Source organism: Suricata suricatta, chromosome 5 (genome assembly GCF_006229205.1).
Source record: "Suricata suricatta isolate VVHF042 chromosome 5, meerkat_22Aug2017_6uvM2_HiC, whole genome shotgun sequence".
NCBI lineage: Eukaryota > Metazoa > Chordata > Mammalia > Carnivora > Herpestidae > Suricata > Suricata suricatta.
Window position 1 is genome coordinate 74,993,830 of NC_043704.1, and position 17,640 is coordinate 75,011,469.

General features: G+C 41.2%; 1 protein-coding gene across 2 annotated transcripts in view; it reads left to right on the plus strand.

Moving 5' to 3' along the window:
* Positions 1-2,279, plus strand: part of MB21D2 (Mab-21 domain containing 2) — a 114,763-nt gene extending 112,484 nt beyond the window's left edge. For both annotated transcript variants that reach the window (XM_029939627.1, XM_029939629.1), the window contains exon 2: positions 1,012-2,279. In XM_029939627.1, the coding sequence (XP_029795487.1) occupies positions 1,012-2,276 (1,265 nt within the window). In that variant the 3' untranslated portion in view covers positions 2,277-2,279. The remainder of the gene's footprint in view (positions 1-1,011) is intronic.
* The last annotated feature ends 15,361 nt before the right edge of the window (positions 2,280-17,640 follow it).

Here is a 17,640-nt window from a genome sequence, read left to right on the forward strand (position 1 = left end):
CAAAATTTTTTATTGCTACTTTAATTTTTTATAAAAAAGAGTTTTTTATGTTTGTTTTTGAGAGAGAGACAGAATGCAAGTGGGGGCAGGGGGCACAGAATGCCAGAGACACAGAATCTGAAGCAGGATCCAGGTTCCAAGCTGCTAGCACAGAGCCTGATTTGGGGCTCGAACTCACAAACCGGGAAGTCATGACCTGGGCTGAAGTCGGATGCTTAATTGACTGAGTCACCCAGGTGCCCCTGAATTTTTTTTTAAATGCTAGTACATGTGAACAACAAAGAGTCCAAAGACTGCCAGTGTGGCTTAGTGCCACCGTCTTCACGAACCCCTACCAGGTTGTCCCTCCACTTACTTTTATACCACACGTCAGTTCAGGTGTCAACACAGCGATAAGACAAATGACGTGTTTGTGTTATTATGGAAAGAGTTGTGACCTTACCACCCCCTGAAAGAGTCCCACGTTCAGTGTCCTCAGCCCACATGAAATCACTGGTATGGAGGAGTGTTTAAGCAGGGCGAACCTAGGGCTGAGGGTCTGTTTTGGCAGGAGACAAAAGAGCCTGGCTTTATATGATGACAGGAGAGATGGAGAACAGGGAAGGAGTGAGAAATATGGCAGAAATATTTTACAGAGATAAAATATGGCAGTACAAGCCAACGAAGACTTTACATCCCTGAGGTTTTCAGCCTGGATGAGCTAGTGGATGGAGACACTGCTAACCATGGTGATGACTAGAGGAAGGGCCCTTGTTTATGACTGAGAAAGTTACTGCTCTTGCCACAAGAGAAGAAAATCTACCATCCCTCTCCCACTGGGTAAAGGATGTATTCTCGCACCGATGAGAAAGAACAAAATACTGCTGGCTGGGTCCACGCGGCAGCCTGAGATCTGATTTTGCACTGGTAGCAAATAGTGGGTCTTGGAAACTCAGGCACCTTCTACATTGATGCAAAGGACTCCGGCGTCTGTGCTTCCTATAATAGTGTCTTTTCTTTCTGTGTTTCTAGGAATGGTGCAAAAGCTGGACCAAAAACTTCCAGTGGCCAACGAGTACCTGTTGCTCTCCGGGGGAGTCCGGGAAGGCGTGGTGGACCTGGACTTAGATGAGCTGAATGTCTATGCCCGGGGGACAGACTATGATATGGACTTCACTCTTCTGGTGCCCGCCCTTAAGCTGCATGACCGTAATCAGCCTGTGACACTCGACATGCGCCACTCGGCCTTGTGCCACTCTTGGCTGAGCCTCCGGCTCTTTGACGAGGGGACAATCAGTAAGTGGAAAGACTGCTGCTCCATCGTGGATCACATCAATGGTGCCACCAACTACTTCTTCTCCCCAACCAAAGTGGCCGACTGGTTCTATGACTCCATCAGCATTGTCCTATCAGAGATCCAGAAGAAACCCCAGCGAGGGATGCCAAAGGTGGAAAAGGTGGAGAAAAACGGGACTATCATCTCCATCATTCTGGGAGTGGGGAGCAGTCGCATGTTGTATGATATCGTCCCTGTGGTCTCTTTCAAGGGCTGGCCCGCCGTGGCCCAGAGCTGGCTCATGGAGAACCACTTTTGGGATGGGAAGATCACAGAGGAAGAGGTCATCAGTGGGTTTTACTTGGTGCCTGCTTGCTCATACAAGGGTAAGAAGGACAATGAATGGCGGCTGTCCTTTGCCAGGAGCGAGGTGCAGCTGAAGAAGTGCATCTCCAGCAGCCTCATGCAGGCCTATCAGGCCTGCAAAGCGATCATCATTAAACTCCTGTCCCGGCCCAAGGCCATCAGCCCCTATCACCTGCGGAGCATGATGCTCTGGGCCTGTGACAGACTTCCTGCCAACTACTTGGCCCAAGAAGACTATGCGGCCCACTTTTTGCTGGGCCTCATCGATGACCTACAACACTGTCTGGTCAACAAGATGTGCCCCAATTATTTCATCCCTCAGTGCAACATGCTGGAGCACCTGTCGGAGGAGACGGTCATTCTGCACGCACGGAAGCTCTCGTCCGTCCGCTCGGACCCGGCCGAGCACTTGCGCACGGCCATTGAGCACGTCAAGGCCGCCAACCGGCTGACGCTGGAGCTCCAGAGGCGGGGGAGCACCACCAGCATCCCCTCCCCGCAGTCCGAAGGCGGGGACCCCAACCAGCCCGATGACCGTTTGGCTAAAAAACTGCAGCAGCTGGTGACTGAGAACCCGGGGAAATCCATCTCTGTCTTTATTAACCCTGATGATGTCACAAGGCCCCATTTCAGAATTGATGATAAATTTTTCTGAGCATTTTGCTGCCTTTTTTTTTCTTTCTCCCTTTTTCCTGGTTCTCAGACTCATCACGTGTAGTGCGGTTTGTGATGCTGACTTTGCGTTTTTCACATATCCAGCCTAGATTGGATCTGTTAAGAACACATTTTAAGTTTCCTGGTTCTGCAGGATGGTGCAGGCTCTGAAACAGTATATTACTATTTCATATTCTGCCTCTGATTTTGTTGTTTACTTTTTGTAGTTATTGTCACATTTTGTTTTAGTTTGGGTTTTGGTTGGTTTTTTTTTTTTAAAGGAGAACTTGAGCCATAGATGAAAATGCCCATGAATTCTCTTGCATCTTTACCATTTCATGCTTCATGCAAATTTGTTAATGAGGATAGGACAACAGATCTTTCTGACGCTTCGGGATTCTGTTGTGGGGTGTGTGTTTTTTTTGTCTTTTAATTTTTTTTTAATGAGCTTTCATCACTACAGATATTTGAGAATCATCCGAACCCAGAAACTACCTGGTATGTTAGCTGGATCTGTTCCCTTTGCCCAGTGACCGGAGTAGTTTCCCCCTTCCCACCAAACAACGTAGACTTCAAAAGTGATAATGCTACCTGTTATGTTTTGGAGCAGCTTCACTGAATGTAATTGTCCTCAGATCAGAACTTTGGATGGTTTGGAGGGTGTGTTTGACAACTTTCCAAACAGAACTAAGGTTTTCAAATGGTAGTTTTAGCGTGTGTAATTATTTGAAGCCTTATTTAAATCCTATTAAAGAACATACCATTATAATTGTTATTTGCACTAATGAAATCTTGGCCATTGTCAGAGTTCTGGTGTGTGTGTTTCAATAGATGTTGACATCCATGTTGAAATGCTATCATTTTTTTTTTCGTTTAACCCATTTTTCCCAATCTATAGAATGATTCTGTGTATTTGTTTCATTCTTCTTTAATTGTGGGTCCTGTTTTGCCCTCTTTGATATTCCTGGTTCCTGTCTTACCAAGAGAAATTTGTAAAGCTTTACACCTGCTAAGTGACCATCCAAAGCTGGGGAAAATATACTTGATAGAGTAGGTGTCTTTGTAGGCACTGCTTTGGGGGTTATAGAAGTAAGCTTTATTGTAAAGTCTCTTTGCTTCTCCTGGGAGTTGTGGGGAAAACTGGCAGAAAGAGTTTATAAACCCCGAATAGAAGACACCATGCCTGTTCAAAAGCAGGTTTTTCTATAGAGCAGGAATGAGGACATATCTGTGGGTGGTCACTTTGTGTGGAGGTGTCTTATCTTCCTGAATGAAGTCACTTGCCAGGTTTAGGTGCCACGAGGCATTGGCTCTCTGTTTTGGTGTGGACTCATGGCAAACTGTAGTGTCTGAGAGGTCAGGGGCCCAGCTGAGATCTCAGAGGATGACCATGATGTCTACCATTGGAAGGGTCAAGCAACATTTTGGGTTTGATCTTGAAGGTCCAGACTCACAAGTTGGATTTTGGCCAATTGAAATCAGGCATATGCGGCCTTGGGTTTTTGCATGGAAATTAATGTAATGCTTCTAACTGAAAATGAAATCATCCAACCATCTTAAGTCAAACACAAAATAATAAAAGAAACATACTGGCCTTGGAACTTTGTTGTCGTTGCTGTTGTTCGTTGGTAATCGGGGAACTATTTTCTTATTAGTAATGCCAGTGGTGATTTCCAGTAAATACAGCCCTGGGTTTGCTATTGTCTTTCAGACCAGATATCCTTGTAGTGAACACCTGATATCCATTTGCCCCCTTCCCCAGTAGAAACTACTAGAATCTACCTACCCTCCACGTGCTCGATGTCCTTCTCAGAAATGAGTCCATCCCCAGCTCCAGACGTGCATCCTGATTGGTATAAATCAGTTGACATGACTATTTTCCTGGCCACAATTATTAATTATGGATTAGTCTCATGATGTAAGCTCTTCCAATTAGGGAGGGCCATGTTCAGGACTCTAGCTCGGAATGCTGGGAAAGAAACAGGCCTCTGGATGTGGAGGAAAAGCACTTGATCTCTGTCCTCTGACAGCTATCCCATGATCCTGACTGGACCAGCCTTGGGATGGAATGACATTATGTGATACTATGGAGAGAAGAGAAAGAACATGACCCACCAGATACTATCCCCACCCCCACCCCACATCTAAGGCCTCTCCTCCCACTGGGTTTTTCTGGTAAATGAGTCAACATTTAGTTCTTTTAGCCAGTTTGAATTTGTTCAATTCACCAAAATATTTAAACTGACCAGTCCAAACTCTTTTCAGTGCATTTAAACTCTTTCAGGTGTTGTGGGTCTCTTTTCTGCAGATGAGTATTAGGGATATTTCCTATAGTTTATCTGAAAGCTGGTTCTGCTATCTGACTTGACTAATTCCAAAGAATATCACAGCCTCTGTAACTAATATATATGCACCTGGTAAAGTATGTTAAAACTTACTATACTTTGACCATTATGTTACACTTTTTAGTCTAAAAGAAATTGTTATAAACCACTAAAGTAGCAAGCATATTCAAAGGTGCTGGTTCTCTTTAAAGTAAACTATTCACTCCCATAACTGTGCTTTGAGGTGACCTCTCAAACACAATTAGCAACACTTACAGTATTTTAAATGCTGTGTTTGCAGGCAAAGTTTCATTCCAGATGTGATAAAAAGCCTACTTTCAATGATCCTTATGGCATATTTTTCCTTTTGCCACATCTGATTCTAGTAAAGAACACTACAAATTCAGGTTAAACTTTATTTAAAAATCCACAGGGTCCTGAAATCTAGTAACTTTAAAATTTTTATATATACATATATATATATTTTTTAATTCCTGGAATTCCCTATCAGCATCATAGGTCAGACATTGCTGAAGGTGGGTAGAAATGGAATGTAGTCTGATACTCTTTCTTATCTGAAACTTAGTAAATCATTGAATTACTAGCCTGCTCTCCTTCCGAGCCCAGAGGATTGGTGAAAATCACTTCTGTTTTGGGTATAACAGGAAGTGCCTTAAGGCCAGAGTCACAATTTCAACACAGCATATAACATTTTTTTTGATCGTGGGAATTTACAAGCTACAATAGGATTTCAACCCTCTGATGAGACCTGGTTTCCTATATTTCACAAGTAGATTATTTTCTACCCTCTGCTTTTCTCATTTGAAATGGAAGACCCAAAGATGCAAGTAGAAGTTGGTTTCAGAGTGGCAGGAACCAATTAGGATCAGATATTATCAAAATAAAAGTCTCCCTGAACTTTCTACACAGAATTATTTCTGGAGGATTCTGGCGGTACTTGAAGAGCCCCTAGTGACTTCTGTTACCACCCCTTACACACATGCACACACGCTTTCACTTCACTGACTGGAAATTTCTTTAGACTATTTTGTAATACTTCCAGGGAGGATTAAGCCCATTGGCTAGTCACAGCTAAATGTTGATTCATTTGGATCGGATCATTTCACTTCACTGACTGGAAATTTCTTTTGACTATTTTGTAATACTTCCAGGGAGGATTAAGCCCATTGGCTAGTCACAGCTAAATGTTGATTCATTTGGATCGGATCATTACCTCGCTGAGAAAAATTTCCTGACTTGGAGTTCAGCCTTGGATGAGATTGCTGGGAAGGAAAAGGAAGCTTGTGCCTAACAGCAGAGTCCCAGGGCCAGGCTGCGTCCTGCTGCCTCAGAGCTCCTCGCTGGGCTTTGGGGAAGTACCCGAACTTCCCTCTTGGTACGCTCTCCCTAGAACCTCCTCCCTTGAGCCACCAGAAGGGCTATTTGGGTGGTAGGGTCCCCTCCCTAAGGAAAGAAAAAACAAAAAAACAAAAAACCTCAAGGCAACCTTGCTATTTCCGAACTTGACAACATCCCTAATGACCTTGTAACATGAGACCACTTAATCAGACTGCATGTTTGTGTGTTACCATATATGAGAGTCAAAGAAGTAAAAAATATAAGAAAAACTACGCCACATAGTGTTCGGGGCTCAGTTCTTCAGGTGGGAACCCAACTGAGCAGTGCCCACAGGAATAGATCTTTTTCCTGGAAAGAAAAGCCCCGGTGTCATGACTCTATGTGGGAATCCTGCTACAATTTCACTTCCCAGATGGCCATTCTTAGGCTTTTATTTCACACTTTCCATCATATTATGACCTGAGGGTAAAAAGCTATTTGCCGTTAAATGGAGCACTAACTATTCATATACTAAAGGAAGGATGGGCATCATTTCCTGTTGCTATCACTTTATTAATATCAGGTAAGTAGTATGTATTTTTAAACTGATTCAGGGGCGCCTGGGTGGCTCATTTGGTTAAGTGTCCAGCTTCTGGCTTCGGCTCAGGTCATGATCTCACAGTTCATGGGTTCGAGCCCTGCATCAGGCTCTGTGCTGACAGCTAGCTCAGAGCCTGGAGCCTGCTTCAGATTCTGTGTCTCCCTCTCTCTCTGACCCTCCCCTGCTCGTGCTGTCTCTCTCTGTCTCTCAAAAATAAATTAAAAAACATAAAAAAATTTTTTAAAACTCATTCAATGTCATTAGTGCTTCTCTGTGAGATAAAACGTTTTTAAAATGTACCTCTTACACTGTAATTTCCTCTATAGGTAAACAAAGAATGTATGATCTCAACATTGTTTAGAGTAGTTCTTTGCTATTGAAAAATTATTTGCAACATGTCTAAAATTCTACCTTCTGTTAATTAGCTGGGAAAGTATTTTATTTTTTTAAGAAAGCATACATTATATACAGTAGAAATCAAGCTTATAATAATTGAACTACAATAGTTGTTTCTCTATGCCCATTTCATAGCAATACCATATTAGCAGTTCATTCAAAAGTATTATGGTCCATAAAGTGCACCGTTTGCTGTGTGGCACTAAACTTTTATACTAATCTAGTGTGGCCCTGGGTTTCTAAGTTTGGGGTGACAGTTTTAATCCACAGTTGGGTCCCAACATTCATCAAACATCAGGGAGACCATATACCGGTGTCAGTGTGGTTTAGAATAATGAGAAAAGTCAAATACTAATCCCCCATGTAAAAGCACTGTTGTTCGAGTATCTTTAAAAATGGGCATATTTCCCCATAATTTAGCAGCTGAGATGAGAATATTTGTATATCTGGACCACGTTCCCTCTTTTCAGGGTGAATGGACTCTTACTGTGACTTTGCTAAGGGTGGACACATTGATACATTTGTCATCTACAATCTTTTCCTCCAATTAATCACAAAACTGAAGGGTGGCAAGTGGTGGGATGGAGGTTAAACTTTGATTTTATGTCCTTTGACTTTATAGCTTTATCTGTAAAATGCAGAAGTGGGGTAGCTATTCCCTTCCTTTCTGGGTTTCTCAGTCCAAGATTGCCTGTCTCCTGGTGGCTGAGTTGGTGAAGCATCCAACACTTGGTTTTGGCTCGGGTCATGATCTCACGGTCTGTGAGATTGAGCCCCACGTTGGTCTCTGCACTGGCAACATGGTGCCTGCTTAGGAATCTTTCTCTCCCTCTCTCTCTGCCCCTCCTCTGCTCATGCTCGCTCCCTCTCTCTCTCTCTCTCTCTCTCTCTCTCTCTCTGCCTCTCAAAATAAATAAACTTAAAAAATAAAAATTTTATTAACTGCACCTGTATATGGAGAGGGGAAGAGCAAGTTTATCGAGTACTTTCTAGTACAGATGATCTTGCTAGTTGCTTTGTATTCGTGAACCCATTTAAGTATCATGATAACTCTAAACATCCAAGGAAGCCAAGACTCAGAAATCAGACAACTCATCCAAAGCACCATAGATAATTAAGTGGTAGGGCAGATTCAGGATTTGAACCCATTTGTCTGTTTCCAAAATTAAGAACTTTCCTACAATGCAACACTACCTCTGATATTAGAATCTATTATTAGAATAAGTTTCATTATGTGCATTTATAAGGACTTGCATTTTGATAAAAGGTAAAACTGAAGTAACAGAGCCTAAAATGAACTTTAGAGATTTTATCAGCAGAATAAACAGATTATTTGGAGACAGTTAACTTCTGTCACTGACAGATCCTAGTAGAAGAGAGAGAATCACTTTTGGGAAAGTTTCTGGTTGGGATAGGAAGTGAACAAATGTCTCCACCATGATTTCAATTCCTGAGCTCACAGTGTGGGCAGTGGGAGAATTGTTACTATTAGCAAAACACTACTTTTTTCAAGATCTAGGGAGAGACTTACTATCTTCAACAAGAAAAAAAATGTGTAGTTGGGAACCCAGTTACATTTTTCTTTGTAAACCAACCAGATCCTGTCTCACTTACTCTTTGAAGTGATTCCCACAATCCAAACCCTGACTGATTTTTAAAAAATTGTTTTGAATGTTTATTCTTTAGAGAGAGAGAGAGAGAGCACGCATAAGCATGACGGGGGGGGGGTGGGGACAGAGAGAGAAGGAGACACAGAATCCGAAACAGGCTCCAGGCTCAAGCTGCCAGCACAGAGCCCCACATGGGACTCCAACCCTCAAACCACAAGATCATGATCTGAGCCGAAGTCAGACCCTTCGAACGCTTAACCGCTTAACCGACTGAGCCAACCAGGTGCCCCAGAACTTAGTTACATTTTAAAATTAGCTACAAATGATAGGTAACCAACAACTTTAATGGATCTGTCCACTAACATTGAAGTAAAAAAGAAACATATGTGAATAGACCAATATGTACTTTTAAGACAGTATTTCTGTAATTTAGGGGTTTTGTAACTACGATGGTATTCGTAAAAATTTCTGGACATTGGATAGAAATTTGGTTGACAAAACTCACTAAAAATTCTTACCACTCACATTTTATAAATCCACATACTTACCACTTACAGTTATAAATCTTTTCATAGTAATCAAACTCTTAAACCACATATTATAGGCTATTACCAAGTTAAAGACTGTGAAGTGATTTTAATGATGCCTTAAGTGATGGACCCAGGGGACAAGATGGCATTTCTTCATTCTGACCATCTTGAAATAAACAAACGTTTGTTTCTGATTCTTGTTTTTTCCAGCCTTCGACACAGGCTGTGCTTTACAAACTGAAGCAAATATCTGTAATCATGAGCCAAACTCTTCCTTATTCATGGGAATAAGTAATACAAAGAAGTCTTCCATTTCATATGATAAAATGAAATGCATCTGATCTTTTGTGGCGTTTGGCAGGTACTTTCTGTAATACTTATTGAAATTCACCAAATGCCCATCCTCTGAAGAGGACGCTGGTGAAGGAAGGACCATCTTTCGAGGGAGGGAAAGATCAGGCTGACAGAAGTAGCACCAATAGTGACAGCACTAGACTGAGGGCTGAACCATGTAGATGCACTCAGGTCTGACATTAGTCATGTGACTTTGGGCAAAGGCCTTTCCTACTCTGTCTTGTTGTCTCTTCTCACTTGTGAATCAAGAAGTGAGATTTTCGACCTCTGAGGCCCCCTCCGTGTCTGAAGAGCTGTTGGCTATAGAAGAAAAACAACCCATGAAGACAGAAGCTGGACACAAGGGAAGAGGAGTCAGTGACCATTTCTGACTGGTAAATGGGATGGGCAGGCCCGGAAAGGAGCTCCGGATGAACCGAGGTGGACGGACATGGCAGGAGGTGCTCCATAGGCCAGCCTAATGGTTAGATCTTGCTTGTGCTTAATGCCCTCGCCTTTCTTCTTCCTCTCTTCGGGGTGGCCTCATTGTTCTGAGGCTCCCCAAGGCCAGTCTCATGTTCACAGGCACAGATCTCTCTGGGCCCTCCACACAGCTGCGTCTGTGGCATTTTATAAAGCTATTGCTTACAAAAGAATTTTACTGGAAAAATTGAAACTTTTTTTTCTTTTGACTCTCAGATCACTAAATATAGCTCAAGCATTGACCTGAGGTAACTTACATCAGTTTTGTTTTCAGGGTTTTTCATACAAAAGTTCTGAGAGGAAAGAAGCCATTTGGGCATTTATGTGAGAAGAAGGTAAGTCTAGATTGGGTGTATAATCCATGTAAATTTGATTTCTACCTACTACATGTTCACCTCATGGTAAAAACCTCTGGGGCAATGTCTGCCATGATACTCTGTGACTCTGACAGGGTCACAACATGACTCCAGCTAGGGGGATCCTCTCTTTCGGTCAAACTGAACTTCCAGTCATTCTGCTGTTTTATTTTAAAGACAGACAGAAAGAGAGTGCAATGAGGGGGGAGGGGTCAGAGGGAAGGAGAGAGGGAGGGAGAGAGAGAGAGAGAGAGAATGAATAAATCATAAGCAGGCTCCAAGCTCAGCAGAGTCTGATGCAGGGCTCCATCCCACAAACTGTGAGATCATGACCTGAGCCAAAATCAAGAGTTGGACGCTGGACCCACTGAGTTACCTAGGCACCCCCATTTTATTGTTTTCTTTACGCTGACAGCGTGGAGAAGAATCATAACAAAGTGTAACAGAGACTAGAGCAAAGCAACCTTGACCAAGAACGGTTTCCTCATCTTCGCCATGAAAGTCTTGGCCTGGAAGTTCTCTGCACTTTGGCACTGAGTGCCTGTTTATTTCCCATATGCTCTTTGCCCAGATTCAACCCTTTTTATATTGTTTTTAACAACAGCTATGTAGGACACTGAACAGCCCCAGGTCATTACATAAAATTTCTTGTTTTCTGCCTCCCATATTTAAATATCCTACAACCTTTTGAAAAACACAAAAACCTCATGCTTCAACCTTTCCATGAAAGATCCTTAGACACTTCCTCTGCACTTGCCTATTATTTGTTAGAGAATCACTATCTTCTAAGTATTCCCACCAGCCAGGCAAAAATATTTTGACAAGATTTCTCTGAGGTTTATATTATGAAAATTACAGGTATTAGAGAATTTTAAAAATAACTTTACAGGCTATGCTTTTTCAAACTACACATTCTTCTAATTCCAAAATACCATTATGCCACAACCCTCTCCCAATTAAGACTCATTTATCTACATGGAAAGATAGGCAGATGTTGAAGGACTTCCTAGATTTATCCTGCCGAGATTGATCTCATAGGAGAAACTGTCTTAGTGTGTTGGGGGAGGGAGATGGTGGGAAAAAACAACTCACAACGAAATATCTTTACAGATAGTTAATCCACAGATTTTAAGTACTGAATTCCCATTGTGAAGAGATGCTTCATGGAGTTTTATGCTAGTGAAATGGAGTGAAGGTGGCAGGGAGAACATTAGCCTTAGATGATCAGATAAAAAAAAAGAGGTTCTAACCACACACACACACACACACACACACACACACACACACACACACTAGCACAGAATGATATTAGGTTAGTTCAACAAAATAGTAAACTTTGTTCTGCACCTGCCTCTCATGTCACTCAATGAATGAATGCAGCTACAATTAGTGACCTACCCCTACCTAACCATGTGACTTTATTTTGGTTACCTTTTCTCTCTACTTCAGTCTTGTCGATTATTATTTGACAGTAATTTGCATTGGTTTTTCCATGTTCACCTTAGGAGACACCACAGTGTGCTGGTGAGTGGGCTCCAGATGCCTTGCCTTTGGAACACCTCTATTCTAATCCGCCTCATACATTGGAATCTTGTCACACTCTTAACAAATAGTACATGGCGAGTGATGAGACTATTTCTAAAGGTCCCTCTAGGTTTCTGAAGAAACAGCAGGAAGCAGATGTTAGACCAATGCACTGGGGGGCGACGACGAGAAGATCACATCTCAACACTTCATTATTCATTAGACAAATATTTGGGGAACACCGAGGCTCATCAAACATTTATTGAACACTTCCAAGAAAGAGGACTGGTTTCCAACCACGTGAAATGTTTAGCCCAGTGAAGTGTTGGTGAACGTGGGCGAAGACGTCAGCCCTAGGTTCTCAGATATAGATAAAAATTCCTATGAAAAGTTCATTAGTTAAAAGACGAAAACATATATGGAACACTGTTTTCCCATACTTCAGCCCACACTGGCACAGTCAGTTAGGGCTTCTCAACCGCGGTACCGACATTTTGGACCAGACAGTTCCTTGTGGATGACTGCCCTGTGCAGCAGGGCGCTGTGCAGAACCTGGCACTCTGTTCACTAGATGCCGGTTGCGTCCTGTCCCTCTCGGTTTTGACAAACAAAAATGTCTTCAGACTTTGCCAAATGTCCTCTGGGGAACAAAACGGTCTCTAGTGGAGAACCATTGGAGTAAATAATTCTACTCTACCCTTCATTTCCTGCAGGGAGAGACAATTTCAGGTTCAGTTCTCTGACTAGCCAAAAGCAAGTAAACACCTAGGAAATGTTGGTTAAGTTAAATTGGTAAGAGCAGCATGTTGATGAGCCTTTCCCTAGTTCTTCATTAATCACTTTCATGTTTGTAACCATCAAAATACTTGTTCAAGAAGTGAATCAACGAACATTTTCCAAAGTTTCATGTGTTGCCCACAGGGGCTTGGGGTATCTTTGAATTGCAGCATCTTTCCTCAAGCACTTACAGTGTATATAGGAAGATTAGTAAGTGCATAGGTGGATATAAATTAGCAGAAAATGGAGTATACAGAAAGGATCAAATGAAAGACCAGATAATAATTATCACAAGAGTTGGGCTTAGGGAGAAATCTTGGGCTGGGATGTTTAGGGAAAGCTGTGCAGGATAAGAGGATTTATAAAACCATGGAGATGATTGGGAAAGTGTTGTAGGATGAGGGAGATTCTTAGTAAGGGAGGCATGGAGGGGCCACATATAGGAATAAAAGATAAGAATTACAAGTAGTTCTGTTCTTTCTTACATCAAAATCTGCAAAGTGCTACTGGAACTGTGATTTGAACTTGGAAAATATATCTGTTGCAAATTTGTGTGGAAATGGAATCTTCTTGCTTCATTGTTTGACAGCATGGGAAGTATATGAAATAGTTCAACGGTACTTGAAATTCAAATATTAATTGTCATTGAAATGACTTTATGCTAATAAGTTCACCTATAAGCACTGTTTTGCGTTGTTATTTTTGGTTGAATTCATTTAAGAAATGCTATCAAGTTTAAGGGCATCTAGGTGGCTCAGTTAGTTAAACGTCTGACTTTGGCTCAGGTAATGATCTCACAGCTCCTGAGTCTGAGGCCCACCTCAGACTCTTTGCTGACAGCTCAAAGCCTGGAGCCTGCTTCAGATTCTAGTTGTCTCTCTGCCCCTCCCTCACTTGTGCACGTGCACGCACTCTCTCTCTCTCTAATATAAATTAAATATTAAAACATCAGAGAAAAAAAGAAACATTATCAAGTGTGTAGCAACAGCTATTTTCCAAAGCTGTTAAACAATAGCAATTGAGAGCAGTTCTCATTCAGAAAAATTTCAGTGTTAGCCCTGTGCCCGAGAAAGTCACAAAAAATGTTTACCAGTGCTAAGTTATTGATTGGCTGTGTGGGCTGGGCAATTAAGGCTATTCAGCTTTCACTTCTGAACAAAAATTCTCGAAGTTGCCAATGGTTAAGTCTACAAGAGCCCATGGAGTTCACTGTTGATGCCACTATGTTTATAACACATGATCCTTCAAATAATGTCTTCAAAGTACCTGCTGATGACTAGCACAATGAATAATAATAAGCTTGGACTTTGCAGTTTCACAAGTTTTGTACATTTGTCCCTCTAGGCTTTAGTTCTGCTCCCTACCTATTTTTGCACCATCAGCTGTCATATATCTTGGCAGATTCCACTTCAGATTGTACACAATTAGTTTTTTGTTTTGTTTTTCAACTTTGAAAATGTTTTCACCTGTAGTTTTTTCATCCAGACTAAAAGTCACATCAGACTCTGCACCAATTCCTCAAATAAACAACAACCAAGCAATACTGATCACACCTATGAACTCCTCCAGAGCCAAGGAAACACACACAAAATAATTTGTTTTTAAATTGGCTGTTGATTTTGCTCTTGATGTCATTTGTCTTCTGCTTAGATGATCCTTTCCCATATTTTGTTTTGTTTTGTTTTGTTTTACTTTCTCTAGCACTGAAATTCCACGTTAAGAAACATTTTTGGGAGCACCTGGGTGGCTCAGTTGGTTAAGCGTCCAGCTACGGCTCAGGTCATGATCTCATGGTTCGTGGGTTCGAGCCCCTCATTGGGCTCTGTGCTGACAGCTCAGAGCCTGGAGCCTGCTTCAGATTCTGTGTCTCCTCTCTCTTTGTCCCTCCCCTGTTCATTCTCTGTCTCACAAAAATAAATTAAAAACATTAAAAAATTTAAAAAAAAGAAACATTTTGGTATTGACCAAATATCTCTAATAATGTCCTTTACTGCAGAATGATCCTGTCCAGATTCTCACATTGCTTTTAATTGTCATATTTCTTGTTTCCTGCAATCCAGAAATATTTGCTAGTTCCCTGGAGACTCACTTCAGCATATATATCCTAGCTGTTCTTTTTTTTAAGAAAGCTTTTTTAAGATATAGTTTTAAATATTTGGTTTTGGTTTTGACTTTTTTCTTCTGTTAATAGCCATATTCTATTTCCTTTGCTAGTCTCTATATCTGTCATTGTCTTAAAATCTTTTTTCTTGTTCTTATTTCCTGTTTTTTAAATTTTTATCTCTTACAATTTTCATTTTCTTTGCTGTGCTTTGTATGTGTCTATTCTTATCTTCATTCCAATTTAATTGCTCTCTTTTTTGGGGAAACACAATGTAAAACTTACAGAAAATTTGGAAGTATAATACAAAGATATTTTTCCCCGAAACTTTTGAAATTAAGTTGTAGATATGATACCCACACCACCACCAAATACTCATGTGTATTCTCTACTAACAAGGAAAATTTCCTGCATAACCTCAACACAACTGTTAAGTTAAAGAATTGATACTGATTTATTATGACTATCTAATCAGACTTCATTCAAGTTTGGTAAATATTTCTAATAATGTCCTTTACTGCAGAATGATCCTGTCCAGATTCTCACATTGCTTTTAATTGTCATATTTCTTGTTTCCTGCAATCCAGATCCATCTCCCCATCTTTCGTTAGCTTTGGGGCCTTGACACTTTTGAAGACTACTAGCTCATAAATTTGTAGAATGTCCCTCCATTTAGACTTGTCAGTTTTCCTGTTAATTTCTGCACTGTTGGCAATAAAACATGATCTAAGACCTATGCTGAGTTCTTAATGCATTTTATCCTGTGGCACGTTATTTACACTTTCGTATTATTGGTAATGTAACTTGGCCACTTGATTAAAGTATTGTCTGCCAAGTTTCTCCATCATAAGGGTAACTTTTTTCTTTTTCTTTTTTTGCTTTTTTTCCTTTTCTTTTATTATTTTTTTTAAAATTTTTGTTCTTTTTTTGTTTTTTTAAAAATAGTTTATTGTCAAATTGGTTTCCATACAACACCCAGTGCTCTTCCCCACAAGTGCCCTCCTCCATCACCACCACCTTTCCCCCCCTCCCCCTTCCCCTTCTACCCTCGGTTCATTTTCAGCATTCAATAGTCTCTCAAGTTTTGCATCCCTCTCTCTCCCCAACTCTCTTTCCCTCTTCCCCTCCGCCTGGTCCTCCATTAGGTTTCTCCTGTTCTCCTGTTAAACCTATGAGTGCAAACATATGGTTTCTGTCCTTCTCTGCCTGGCTTACTTCACTCAGCATGACACCCTCAAGGTCCATCCACTTTGCTACAAATGGCCAGATTTCATTCCCTCTCATTGCCATGGAGTACTCCATTGTGTATATATACCACATCTTCTTGATCCATTCATCAGGTGATGGACATTTAGGCTCTTTCCATGTTTTGGCTGTTGTTGAGAGTGCTGCTGTGAACATTGGGGTACATGTGCTCCTATGCATCAACATTTTTATAATTTATTGTCAGGTTGTCTCCATATAACATCCAGTGCTAATCCCAACAAGTGCCTTCCTCCATGAAGGGTAACTTTTTTTTTTCTTAAAAAATTTTTTTTTTATGTCTTTATTTTATTTGGAGAGAGAGACAGAGAGTGAGTGGGCAAGGGTCAGAGAGAGAGGGAGGCACAGAATCTGAAGCAGGCTCCAGGCTCTGAACTGTCAGCACAGAGCCCAACATGCGCTTGAACTCATGGACCATGATATCATGACCTAGGCTGAAGTCAGATGCTTAACCGACTGAGCCACTCGGGTGCCCCACAAGGATAACTTTTTTCTTAAAGTGCTTTGTAAGGAGGTACTTTCAAGCTATGTAAATACCCCATTTGTCATTGTATTTTTGCTTAAATCATCTATTTCCATTAGGATGGACTTGTGGACTTTTCAAATTTAATGACTTATAACCCATTATTATCATTCTTTATTTTGATGTTCAGATAGTCCCAGATTTGGCCACTGAGAGTCATTTAATGATGGCTTCTGCGTCCACTTGACCTGACCCCATCACTCACTGAGCACTTTTTATTTTTCATGTACAACAAGATGTTCCAGACTCATCTTGTACTTTCCCTGCCCCAGGCCTGGAATCATTCATTTCCCCAAGAATTCTGGTTCCTCTTAGTAGAAAATGGTAATTAGAAACCAAGATCTGGGTGCTGAGGTGCTAATTGCTACTTTTTCCAGGTCTTTTCAGTGGAGAGAATGAGGGTACACACACACACAAATCTATATTTATTTCTCTATATTTTGAAAACCATGAAGTCATCCCAACACTTTCAATTCCAATCTACCAGTACAGGGTTCATTTCGGTATCCTCCCCTTTCACCTTTTCATATGGTATCTTTATTCTCTGAGAAAATTGGCCCGAATATACTTATGTGATCAATATTTCTGTATACAACCAATCTTTTATTCCTTCTGCCACTTCTTACCCACTTCTGCTCCCCAACGTGGATGCCCTCTTTATCTCATTTGAGCTCCGACATGGCTGCTGCTGCCCTCCCCAAGAAGACAATCTCCTCACCCAGTAGCACACCTTCTCCAGGCTAACATAAACCACACACACATGGACACACATACTGCATGTGGATGCCTACCGTGCTTTGCCTTGTCTAATAGTTCTGGACTAGGGCACCTGGGTGGCTCAGTCAGTTGTGTCCATCTCTTGATTTTGGCTCAGGTCATGATCTCACAGTTCATGGGATCAAGCCTTGCCTCAGCCTCTGCCCTGACAGTGCAGAGATTGCTTGGGATTCTCTCTATCCCTCTTTCTCTGCCCCCTTGTCTGCTCACATGCTCTCTCTCTCTCTCTCTCTCTCTCTTAAAATAAATAAATTTAAAATGATAGTTTTGAACTGAATTGAGGAATGAAAATTTTTTTGTTTCTTAATAATTTCCATTGATCTCTTGCTTCTTATTTCATGTCCTCTATGTAATTTCCAACTATTTAAAGTTCTGAGATTTTTTCTATGTCTGATTTGTGCTGTTCTTCCAAAGGTGAAGTAATTTTCT